This window comes from Zonotrichia albicollis, chromosome 10 (assembly GCF_047830755.1).
Source record: "Zonotrichia albicollis isolate bZonAlb1 chromosome 10, bZonAlb1.hap1, whole genome shotgun sequence".
NCBI lineage: Eukaryota > Metazoa > Chordata > Aves > Passeriformes > Passerellidae > Zonotrichia > Zonotrichia albicollis.
Genome location: NC_133828.1, coordinates 26,901,741 through 26,914,545, shown reverse-complemented (window position 1 = coordinate 26,914,545; position 12,805 = coordinate 26,901,741). Strand labels below are relative to the sequence as shown.

Sequence of the window (12,805 nt, the reverse complement as noted above, 5' to 3'; positions counted from 1 at the left end):
TCTATAAAAGGATGCCCTGATTTTTTTTTCTTTCCTTTACATTGTCTTGCATTCTGTATTACAGAGCATTCAGCATATTGAGAATATACAAAAACTCTGTAACAATCTCATGTTCAGCTCTCCACTGAGGGCTGAGAAATCCAAACCGGAAAATTTTAGCATCACATCTTTATATATGATTCTTAAGTCATGTGAATCCTAACACCCCCAATTTAAAAAAAAGCAAAAATTTCACAGTTATAAAAGTTTTAATTATCTGAGTAGGAAGCTTAACAAATTCCCTGTGTTCCAATAAGTTAAATATATTTAATTTATTACCTTAAAAATCCCACAACAATATTATTTTGATTTTAAAAAAAGTTAAAAATAGTTTAGGCTTGTCTACTCCATACTGTTGAACATGTGTTAAAACAATCTACATATACAATTTCATAGTACATCATTACATGGGTTAATATTTTTATGTATTGTACATATGTATGTACACATACAAACACTAAACACACTACAAATTGTGAAATACAGGTTTGTTTCATATTTCATATTTCTGTATATCCCCTCTCCAGTGTTTCCTTCAAGAGCCTAAACATTAGGATTCTTTTTCTGAAAACAAGTATTAGAGTATAGTACAGTTTTCTTACTGAAAGTAGTTATTCATTGCCTGTATTTTATTTCTGTCACCATCACCTCCATTCTGAAAATGCCAACAGTTTTTCCACAGATAATGCCTATTCATAATTAGAACCAAAAAAACTAAAACCACCCGCTAGGTGAATTATAATATGAATTTAAGGAATTAACCAACTGCCTGCAAATGGCATCGGCTTTCTTTGCACCTTCAGAAGTCCATAAACATATTTAATCATTAACAAGTTGTCGCACAGAAGCTGAAAAAAACTTATACATTATATTATATAGACTTCTTAGATTTAAGAAAAAAAATACAAAAATTAAAAACTTGTTATACCTTTAAGTAATTCTTTAAAAATCTAAAAAATTATCCTCATATTCAGTCTGCTGTTCTGAATAAATACCTTTACCCATGGTCTAACACTTACCCTGAGTAAGTCATCTATACGACCTTCTTTCTTTTCCAAGTCTTGATTTTTATTACTTTCTAGTGCAGCTAATTTCAGCATTGTGAGATCAGTCTAGAAAGAACATTTTGAAATATTTATCCTTTCCTTTTACAGCTACAGCATTATTCTTTTTATGCTTGTTAGGCAGAGAAAAAAATGACTTTAAAACATTCAACAAGACCAGAAAAATCTTATTTTCAGGTGTTTGGAACTGACATTAAAGGTTCTTATTCAAAATCACTTTCCCTCTTCATGAGGACAACTGTGAACAGCTGGGACAAACCATTAACAGTATTAAAAGATTTCACCAACAACTGAGAAATGACTGTTCATAAAAAAGGCATAAAAACCAGGGAAAGAATGTAAACATCCACTAATTAATTTCTCTGTATCAGTCAACAGTTAAGCAACCTTTTTCTGACTAATGTGAAAGAACAGATCACATCAGAAATGGCAGAGAGAATGAAACATTTGATTTCAGCTTTTAAAAGTCATGTCAGAATTGTGTTGATCATTTTGATTGCCATCTCATCCATCTCATTTTTCTTCTTCAATGTCGGATTTTAAATGCAGTATGACAATGGCAGCTGTCAATTCAAATACTGCCTGAAAAAGCAGCTTCTACTTCTAAAATCACACAACAGCTAAAATCTTGAGCAAAAACCTACCAATGCCATGGTCATCTATGTAATCATGAAGTGCCATGCTAGGAGCTGAGCAAGTGCAGAATACAAAATTCACCACAGATATTTAAATTATGAGCTGCTGAACATAACTGAAAAATGCTTTGGCAATCTTAAAAAGCAAAGCTTTTCAAAGTCTTCAGGTGTTTATAAGAAGTTAAGACAAAGAAATAAACATAACTACTTTTTTTTTTTCCTGCAATGTAAAGTGATCTCAAAAAGTTACCTGAGTAATTTTAATAGATAACTGCTTTGGTTGTGTGAGAGGGTGGTCCCCGAAAGCTAATGAAGTAGGAGAAGGACTATTCTGTCGAACCTGAAAAGCATGAAAGCAAAGACTTTTAGATACAGCTGTAGTATTTAATTATGAGCATAGCCTTGGTACAACTCTTGGCAGGAACATCTCAGAGAAAGAGAGAAATAAGGTATTTTTGTACACAAGCTACTACTTGGAGCACTGCACTGAGAGCTGTCAGTATGGCGTTACATACCACTTGCAGCTCAGGAAGGATGCAATACATTCTCTGAGAAAACTAAGACTGTCACTTTTGGGAAACAGACTGAAAGATTTAAGACAATACAAGACTGACATAAGGTAATGTTAGTCTTACAAAGACTTATTTTTCTGTTCTGAGTTTTCACAACTCAAGAACAACGTGAGTTATTTTTGGAATGTTTAGTTCTCACGGGAGAACCTGAGAGGGGAAGCAAGTGCAAATCAGAAAGCAAATCCTGTTAATGAACCTAGTTTGTGTGAATGAGACCTTTTTCAAGCTGAATTCCAAAATCTGTATTACACTCCATATTGTTGGCAAGACCAAGAGGATGCCTGAAGTTGAAAGCACATGGAATAAAAGCTGAGGTCCACCTTCAGAGAAAACAAATGTTTTCTGTAACTGGCAAAATTGGTTTAGCCATTTAGCACGTTGGTATGCTGGGCACTGAAATTGTGCTTATGAGAAGGAAAAAAAAGGAATTAGCACAATCAAAGAGAATTTTAGAGGGAAAAGGTATCAATTATTGAAAAAAATTACAATTTATCAAAACCTCAGCTTTTAAAGTCCCAAGCTAGGGGGTTCAAGTTTCCTTATAAGTAACAAAAAAACCCCCCTTGTTTTGTGTGAGGCCTACAAATAGACATCATTACAACATTTTAACATTTATTCAACCTTTTACATAACTACCTTGTATTTAAAAAGATGTTTAAGAAGAAACGACCCAGTGTGAATAGAAAATTTCGTTTTAATACTTAATTTGACTTCGTTTTTTCCTGGTGGAAGAATGAATTCTTTCCCAGGACTCATTGCTTTGAAAACTCCCCGCTTGAATACAGATTATTTTCAATGTTGCTACTTTGAGGGTATACAAGTATGTGGCGCAGTTCTGAAGCTGCAGACTTACAGAAGAAGGAGCGGAATGTGAGTTCTGAGGAGAGCGGATTGCAGGAGGCACGCCTCGCACCGGGCTCGAGCCGTTCCCACCTTGGTACTGCAGAGCACACAGGCACCCCAATGAGTCAATCTTCTCAAAATACATTATACATCTACTCAAAGTACACACTACACTCTACAGCTCGTCTCTACACAGAATTTTAAATCAGATTCTATTACTTTTATCAGTGCAACCTTTAGCTGCTTAAAGAACACTGTGAAAAATAATGGGTTTTGTATTTTAGTTCAGTTCGTCTCCATCAAGAGATGACTGCATCTCTACTTCAAGGTTTAATACTGAGAAGCATACAGAAAGAAAAGTAATGTCTCAAGAAGTCCGTCCATTATAACCAAAAATGCTGTAGCATCCAAAAAAAGCTAAAAGGATATTTTAGAAGAAAATCTTAAAACCAAAGTAAAATTTACAAAATTTTTACCTCAAAATAGTCACTAATCTTGTGACCACGTCCCCCAATATTCTTTCCTGCAATAAATACAGCAGTACATTAGAATTGGTTAAATAAATTACTTGTGGAGGTGTCTTACATTTTTACATATAAAATAATTATAGTAAAATCTTATCACTTGTTAATTGGTTTTCTTTGATGTGGTAATACTTGATGTCCCTATATAGGTAATTAACGGATTCCCAAAACAAAGGGATTTGCATATTCCATTCATTGAGAAATCAGATATTAAGTCACCCTCAATTCCTAAACCAGTTTAGAGTAGGCTTTACAGAAACTCTAGACCTCTTAAAGATAACATGAAATTCATCTCTCATCCTACAGATCAAACCTTCCGTTCTAAGTCCCTCCTCTTTTCAAGGACTATTTCTAAGTATCAAATTGACCACATCTACTAACATTATGTACCCCAGGTGAGTTATTATGCCCACATATTCTGCCCAAGGATTTTCCTAGGTGCCAGTAACAGTGAGGGCATAGAGAATGACAAGTATTTCCAGTCCTCTTAACCTGATAATGAATTGGGTAACTCACAGTGTTAACTAGGGAAATAAAACACCAGAGATTGATATTAGAATTTATCTTGAACGGATTGAGACTTCAGGAGAACTAACATGCATTGTATTTCTTCAACAGGAGGACCTGACCCACACCTGGCATTCCAGAGGTTGCACCTATACCATATCCAATGCACAAATGTTTTCCTCTGTTTGGCCCTAAGATGACCCATAAATCTTAAGACTGGGCTTTTCTCCTGTAGAAGCCAGACAACCTGTCAGGAGACATCTTGGAAATGGACTATTGTTCAGAGCTTTTAATTTATAGAAAGGATTTTTTGCAATATATTGCAAAAAAAGGAAGTCATTACCCATAGATCTGTAAATTTGATTTCCACTTTTTAGCAAAGATTTTCAAACTTTTCTATTGTTTCAGCCCAGATGAATTCTCTCTAGTTCAATACACCTCTGTACTGACACTGCTGCATAACGCTGTGTCACTAAGTAGTAACATAAAAAACCAGAAACATTTGGCAGTGCTTTTTGTGTCAAGACTTCTAACAGAAAAATTTAGATAAAATAATTCCAAGACCTAGAACAGCACACAGCCAACTTCTCCAGTAGTTACTCAGTCAGTGTATGTACTGCTACTACTTCCCTCCAGAATTACTCTGTAATTCTCCTAGTGATTTCTGGCCTCATGCTTAATTCTCATACCACTTTATCAAATTTGCTTTCATGCAGGTAAAAGAGACAGACTGCATTCCTCTTCAGTATGGAAAAATCTATTTGATGTCATGGTACAGAAATCTACACTGGAGAAATATGTCAAATTATTTCGGCACAGCCTATTATGAATAGATTTACACTGATTTATATCACCTTCCAATTAGTTCAATGTTCTAAACAATCCTTTTCTTCAACATTTATGGATTAATTTACATATTAAAAAGTCAATATCCTGGGTATGTAATACACAAGAGATTGATTTCTTGTTTCTTTTTTCCAATACAATAGGAGGTTTTTGTTGTGCTTCAACTGTACTGTACCACTCCAAGGAGCAGCAGTTTCTTAGGCCATCTCCTTGAGAATATTGCAGCGCAGACTACTCAGTTTTACTGCTGCTGACAGCAAAACAGTGATAAAATATTATTATCATGTTTTCTATATTAAAAATGCCAAAAAATTTCCATCATCTCTAATTTCAACACTCATTAGTAAGAGGAAGGATAGGCTACTAGAACAATGAAAATAGGAACATTCATTCAGGTTCTTTGAACAAAGCAGGTGTCTACAAAGTACCACTTTGGAAGAAATTAATTTTAATCAAACAACATGATTATTCTGCTAATAGCATGCTGCATCACTAAGGCTTCCAGATATGGAGCCCATTGGTTTAAATCTGAAGTGACATTTTCAAGCTCTGTTAGAATGAAAAATAAAGCTGATGCAGATGTTATCAGAACTATTTCTGCTCCCCTTCTGATTAATTTTTGTCTTGAGGCTAAATTTTCACCAGTTCTCACCCAAAAGTCACACAAAAGAGAGGAATGACAAAAACCAAACTTTGTAAATATTAGAAATCAGTCTCATCCTGATTTCCCCACCCCTTTAAACTACTACAATCTTCCACAAAAAAGGAAGAATAAAATTAAGTTCTTATATATACCTGTAAAACAAGCACCAGGTATTTTTGTAATCAGTAATCCTTTTTCCCCCTTATCTACTGAAAAGAAATTCAGACCACAAGGTATTTTGCATGAGAAGAGTTGCTGCAATTCTTATAAAGATTACAGAGTTGTATCATAGCTGTGAGTTACACATGCAGTAGTTCATGATTCTTTTGGGTAATTACCAGTCCCATTCATGTTTTACTTGCCCATCCCTTCCAGTGACAAATGGGAGGGTGACAAGAATACATAATATCATCCAAAACATAACAGTCATCTTATGTAAGCGAAAATACAGAATTTTTAAGGCTTACAGTCAAAGTTGTATTACATGCAATCACTACCTAGTCAATTTACATTTTAATTTACCTTGGCTGCTTTCACTCTGAGTGTCTGCTTTTCTTTTTCTTCCTCTGGAAGGTTCTGACTGTTTCTTCTCTGGAGTCTACAAACAACAAAAAGAACATGATGCAACATAGGCTCGATTTATTTGTATTATTGCTGTATTATTATGAAATAAATTTAAATCCTCATCCATAAAACATGATTTCACAATTCAGCAGGGATGCAATTTCAAATGGTAGTTAAACTAGATAATATGATCTTTGGTCAATCAGGTACAAGCTAGAAGAGGTATTTAAGAAAGTGAGAAGTAATTCTTAAATTATTTCCCAAAAGACAATTCCACATATTAATTTTGAAGCAATAACTCCTTTTCATTCATTCCAGGGTTTCTGAATACCCATTTTTGTTTCATTTATGTTTACATTTTACCAAGATCTCTGTATTTTAGTGTGGGCATTTTAAAGCTAAATACTTAAGTGAAATAATCTGATTCTTGATGGTGTTTCTACACACTGCTGTAGCATAAACACAAAGTGCCAGTACTTCAATAGAAAGCCAATAATGTTACACTTTTTTCTAAGTGTAAACGATATTTCCAAACTAATAAAAAACTGTATAGATTTCTAGAATCTGCTGAGAATTAAAAAGAAAGAAAAGAGGAAAAAGTAGAGAGCAAAAATTCCTCAAAATGTGAACATCTATCCACTTAGAAAGTGTCATCCTTCCCATATACTTTTATCTCAAGGAAAAGAAAGAAAAGTATCAATGGAAAGTGAAAAAATAGAGATCTGTTAATGTTTCTGGAATAAATTTTTCTATACAGTTGCCTGGAAATTACAATCACCATGTACAACACAGATAACAAGAAAGGGCTGTGATCAGAAGCATCTCTAAATTACATTTGCTCCTCTTTGATCTGAGGATTCAAACCAGTTAGTCTCCCCAATTTAAATAATAAAAGCTGCTCTCGTTCAGCATATTGCAGCTCTCTGTGTGTGTATTCTTCATGGTGCCTCATACATAACTGGAGGAAGCACAGGAGACATTACATGATCTATTTTACCAGTACACCAAAGTTCCTTAATAGCTCAGACTAAATCTGAGATCAGTGACAAGACGCTTCATTCCCTCATGATACCATCATGTTCTAATTTTATTGTATGTGTCATTTGGTGCTCCAAGAATGCTTTCTTAACACAGCAAATAATATCAACATTCAAATTTCAACCACCAGTAAATCATTTCAAGGACTATTCAATTCCAAAACCTTTGTGTGGATATGCTCAAACGTGAATTTACCACAAATACCCAACAGTATTTATGTTAGCAAGAACCACTTTAAGCTACCTGTGATCCCTAGAAAACTATTAGACTAATAAAAGAACAAGCAGGACAAGAAAGGTCTTCCCTACCTATACCATGTATTTTTTTATGTGTTTTGACTCTTGTGAGTAGCTTCATAAAGATATCTTTGTAAGTTTTACAACCATAAATGTTGTATTATCAGGCTGTAAATTAAGTTTAAATTCAATATATTTTACTTTAAATAAACTCATCCAACTGACATCTGCATCTTCCACAGTGCTATCATACATTAGCAAAGTATGTAACACAGACTCCTGGAAATGGAGTTAACTCAAGACTATTGATTCTAAAAGCAGAAAGCATAGCTTGGAAATTTAACTTTAATAATTTGGAATTATTGCCAGGTAAACAGGTAACATTAAGCTACCTTTCCACAAACTAAATTGAAACTACTTAACTAAGCATTTTCATGTTATTCTTCTTTTCCAGCTTTCAATTCTGCAGTTACATTCTAATGCAGTAATTTTTACCTACCATATCAAGAAAAAAAATGTTTAAAATCTAATTAATGAAAAACCACATAAGATTTCCCCCACCAAAACTAGTTTCCAGCTGCTGTGGCTTGTAAAACCAGCCATTTAAAGAGGTTTATAGTTTCAAAACTCAAGTAATTCATAAATGTCTATTTCCTTAAGCTCTTCTGATTTCTTTCAGTGTTTAATTTAACCTTCCAAACCAGAAAGTACTAGCACACTAATGAGGTTATTAATGAGGTTACTCAACAAGGTCATGTTCCCCTTTTCTAAGCACAAAATTCGCATGATAATGTACAGCACACATCAATCACTAGAAAATGTACTCCAAAATCCTTCCTAATGAATGGAGTCCTCTGAATTACAAGAAACTGAAGACTAATGGGGCTGGGGAGTATCTCCCTGATAAATGAAGACTGAAGCTACTCTCTGTAGCTGCCAAAGTATTTACATATAGCCAAGATTTAAATTAAAATCTTACTATTTCATAAGCAAGATAAAATACTTTTAAGGTTACCCAATGCTAGATTGTAAAGTTATATTAAAGTCACACACAGCCTGGCATACTAGCAGAGCCTCATACATCTTGGTCTTGATCCTAGTTTTCCCCTCAATTTCAGTGTGCTTCCCCTGAGTCTTCCCTTCACATTCCCAGATTTAATGTGCCACTTCATGATGAAAGCACAGAGTAATGACATGAATGCATCATCAGGGTTTGATCAGAAATTGACACTCCTGCTAGAAATTAATTTCAATGATTCTCAGATTTGCATATCTACCTTTTTTTTCTCCCAAGACCTACTGTAATACAACAGTGCTCTTCCAACATCAAATGATGGCACTGCCTCCCTAGTGAGCAAGTCTATGATTTCCATATACTACCATCAAGATCATTTCCATTATGATTTCCATTTACTACCTTCACTGTTACTATGAAACCTACAAGGTCATGCTATTAAAAAAAACAAAAACCAGCACAACAAAGCAATCTCACAACCTGTTTGCAGTACTAAGATCTACAGCTTACTTTTTATGGTACTTTAGCACATAAGTAATCAGATGTAACTTTAAGAACTGTAAAAATTTATTAACATACTTGCTACAACAATTAGAGTGAATAGAACTAACAACTTCTGAAAAAGAGTCAAGAAAATGCGTTTTGCTACGCAATGTCAATAAGACATCTTTCACTGTGCAATGGAGCACAGTGGACTTCTGTGCAGGGACATTTTCAAAAAAGATATAAGCTTCTATTTTAGAATACAAGTCTTAGAATATTTAAAAGACAAAATACTATCCCTTACTCAGAAGCAAGACTTGAGGTTACAACACTGTGCAGAGACTTTCAAATCACATGCCTTGGAAAAGCTTTACCTCTGTATCTCATGTATAGAATTGTAAAATAATATTTTCCTACACCAAAAACTTATTACACATATAGTCAGTGTTCTGAGATCACTCAACTACTCATAGACATGGTGTTCTGTCAAGGAATGGCAATAATGCATCATAACCTTCAGGCTACTGCAGCACATTCCCATTCCCACACCTACATCAGAACTGCATCACTGCCCAGAGTATTTCTAGGAAAAGCCATGAATAAAAACAACAGGCAGACAGAATCTTCTGGTTAAGAAAACAGTCTATGCAGCTGGATGCATAATCCAGCTGGGAAAGGTGAGGAGAAAAAAAAACATAGCAGAGCTTTTTTTCAACAAGAAAAACAAATCACACATACAGAACTTTTATTTATAAGGTATCAGCTTTGGGAACCAATTAAATTCACTTGCTGAGAGCCCAGTAAAAAAGCATCTTGTAGTGACTGAGCAAATGAACAATTAGGCCCCAAAGTAAAGCTCTGACGTGAAAATAACACCAAGAGCACATTCCAAATGACCATCTCTCCAGCATGACACACAGGGCCTAGCCTAGGCCAGAAATCCACTCTTGCTTACAAAGGATATAATCTTATCCATGCAATCTGTGACACACAGAGGCAAAACTGTCAGAGACACTCACTGACCCCGAAATAGGTACATTCTATGAGCTGTAGTACTAGTGCAACTATAGCAATGCTCATCACTAAGAGGAAAATATTCTACTCAAGGCAAGTCTGAGCTCTGCACATTTACACCTAATAAAAGCATGCATCCTTTTCTTGGATTGCAAACTGGATTTAGGTAAGAAAATACGCAGTGACAACTGCAGCTTTACAAATAAAGATGACCTCTTCTAAGGATGTCTGTCCTTGGCATAAATCCCTATTTGGAAAGAAAACACAGTAAACTAGTTTCTAGAGTATTTTCAAGGATTCATCCAAAGATCAGTCAAAGCTATCTGTGCTGATGAAACACTTTTTACTTATGAAACAAAAGACAGTAAACTACATAAACATTTTCAGCTCCAAAAGTTGTACCCATCCTCAGACCATGACTACATAGATAACAGAGAAGCAGCAGCAGCTACTTTCACGACCAAAAATCCAAAGAAACTCACTTCTTCCAGTCACAGTTCCTCTTCCAAGAGATAATGTCTTTCAGTAATTTATGCTCTCTGCTACCTATCTGAGTAATCTGCATTTTACTTTAAAAGCTTCTATACAAAATAAGGCATCAAAGAAGAATAAAAATAAATTACTTGTTTGCATTAAAATTCTGAGGTAATAATGATCTGCCCCATACACTTACCTCTGATTCTTTATCACTTAAAGATCCCAAGCTTCCAAAGCTGTGATTTGAACTCTCGTTATTTGTTGAGGCCTACCAAGACAAATAAAATACTCAACATTATACATAGAATTATAAAAGATAATCCACTGTTACCACTCACAGTTACAATCAGTAACAGTCATTTCATGCTCTCATGGAAAAGTTAACTATGGAGCACTTGTAACTGGAAAGGGGGATAACAAGTTTGACAGGTGAATATTTTGACAGGACACAGTAAATTTTGAATTTCCGTTGCTTTTGAGCCAAGTAAAACCCTAGCATATTCAAAACCACTGGAGGAAGTTCTAGAGACTACTAGAATTTTTCAATTTTTGAAGAAAAAGAGGTGCTACTTAAAACAGGTTTTGATTTTCTGTCATGAAATTGATTTAAAAAATAATCTTTGCAAATAGTCTAGTTTGTCTTGGAGAAAATTAGAACCTATTGACAGTACTATTCCACATTCTTAAAGCAAATTTCCCCCAACACAATAAATTTACATTACTCAGGGAAGAAAAAACAGCAACAGCCCCAAGTAGTGATACAGTCCCAAATTACAATATTTTTTTAGAAATTTACTAAGGCTGATTTATTCAGAGATCTTTTGAACACAGCATGTCACGAGGACATTTTAATGAGTCATCATCAGCTGAGTGTCTTTTTATTAAAAAAACCCACCAAAACTCTTATACTGATGGACCTGTCTCTTCTATACAAGAAGGCAGAACAAACACTTTGAAGTGAAGTAGTTCCAAGGCAGTTTGCTCCTCAGCATTAAATTCCAGCCTGGTATCAGTTTGCAGGAGAGTACTCATCTGTGACATCTGAATAACCAAATCATCACTGGATTACAATGTCCAGAGAAATGTTAGTTAAACACACAAAGTTTCCATGTATGTTTTCACCCCCAGGGCAGTCTCCAGTATACACAAATGCCTGCATCTTGTTCTTCCTTGTCCTGTGTCAGTATTTGGCCATTAAAGTCTGATACAACAATATCAGTAACCTACATTTGTACTTCCAACCTTGCTTACTGAAAAAGCTTGAACATAATGGGCTTTTTTACTCCCAGAAATTCCAAAACTCTTCAGCAACACATATGGTAAGGATAGCTGAGAGTCCATTTCAATTTAATTACTAGAAGTATATAATGATCCAGAATATTTTAAAAAATAACTATTAAAGTTGCAAGCTCTGTATTGTCTTGCTAGCTTAGGAAAATCAGAATCTGGAACATGGGGATTTGGCATTGTACACAAAGAAGTTTGTGTACATTTTGGCCTTCAAAGTGAGGGCAGACCAATGGATAGTATATTTATACCTCGTATTTTCGCAGTTACCTCTGTACATCAGATCAAAAATGTTTTATCAGTTTTTTCAAATAAGAATCAGATAAGCCTGTCCGAACATCCCCCCCAAGACTACAGACTCTATTTTTTAAAAAGCATTTTTCTCCAAACACAGCCCAGATCAGCTACTACACTTCACATTATCAGCATGGATACACTGAATGGTCACAAACAAAAGAAATACAAACAAAACTGATGGAATTGTGGTTTTACTGATGGTGTAACAAATCACAGGACTAGAAGGTAAGAATAACAGTGTCTTAGATGAGGATATGCACCTGTAAGAAACAGTGGTAACAGTATCTTCTGCAAACATTTATCAAAGCATTTGGTAGTATTAAAAAACACCACTTCATCAAGATATCCATTTGGAAACCAACTGGATGAGATACAAATCTTGGAATGCATCAGGGACAAGAAATATATTTTTTCCATGGCAGAGTGAAAAAGGAAATTGTTTTAAATTTCTTTTTCTGGCTAACTTGGATGAACAAACTGAAAATGTGAAAGTGGAATGTAATTTGGCTAACAGCTGAAATCAGCTGAACAACAGACAACAAGAAAAAGACTTCAATAGATTTATGTAAATGGTAAGCAGTGACTCACAGGGAATCAAATTTTAAAGAGGAGGAACCCCAAGAAACCCGACAATGCCTTTAAAAAAAATGTATTACACATACAGCAGCAGACAGATTATGAGGGAAAATTTGCAACAAAGCAATGGACCGAAACAGCTGTA

General features: G+C 34.8%; 1 protein-coding gene across 3 annotated transcripts in view; it reads right to left on the bottom strand.

Moving 5' to 3' along the window:
* The window catches only part of TLK1 (tousled like kinase 1), a 76,585-nt gene that overhangs the window by 28,036 nt on the left and 35,744 nt on the right, over positions 1-12,805 (bottom strand). For all 3 annotated transcript variants that reach the window (XM_005484052.4, XM_074548508.1, XM_005484051.4), the window contains exons 3-8: positions 10,697-10,768; positions 6,196-6,271; positions 3,630-3,676; positions 3,164-3,250; positions 1,989-2,078; positions 1,059-1,151 (exon numbers count right to left, since the gene is read on the bottom strand). In XM_005484052.4, coding sequence (XP_005484109.1) covers positions 1,059-1,151; positions 1,989-2,078; positions 3,164-3,250; positions 3,630-3,676; positions 6,196-6,271; positions 10,697-10,768 — 465 coding nt within the window. The remainder of the gene's footprint in view (positions 1-1,058; positions 1,152-1,988; positions 2,079-3,163; positions 3,251-3,629; positions 3,677-6,195; positions 6,272-10,696; positions 10,769-12,805) is intronic.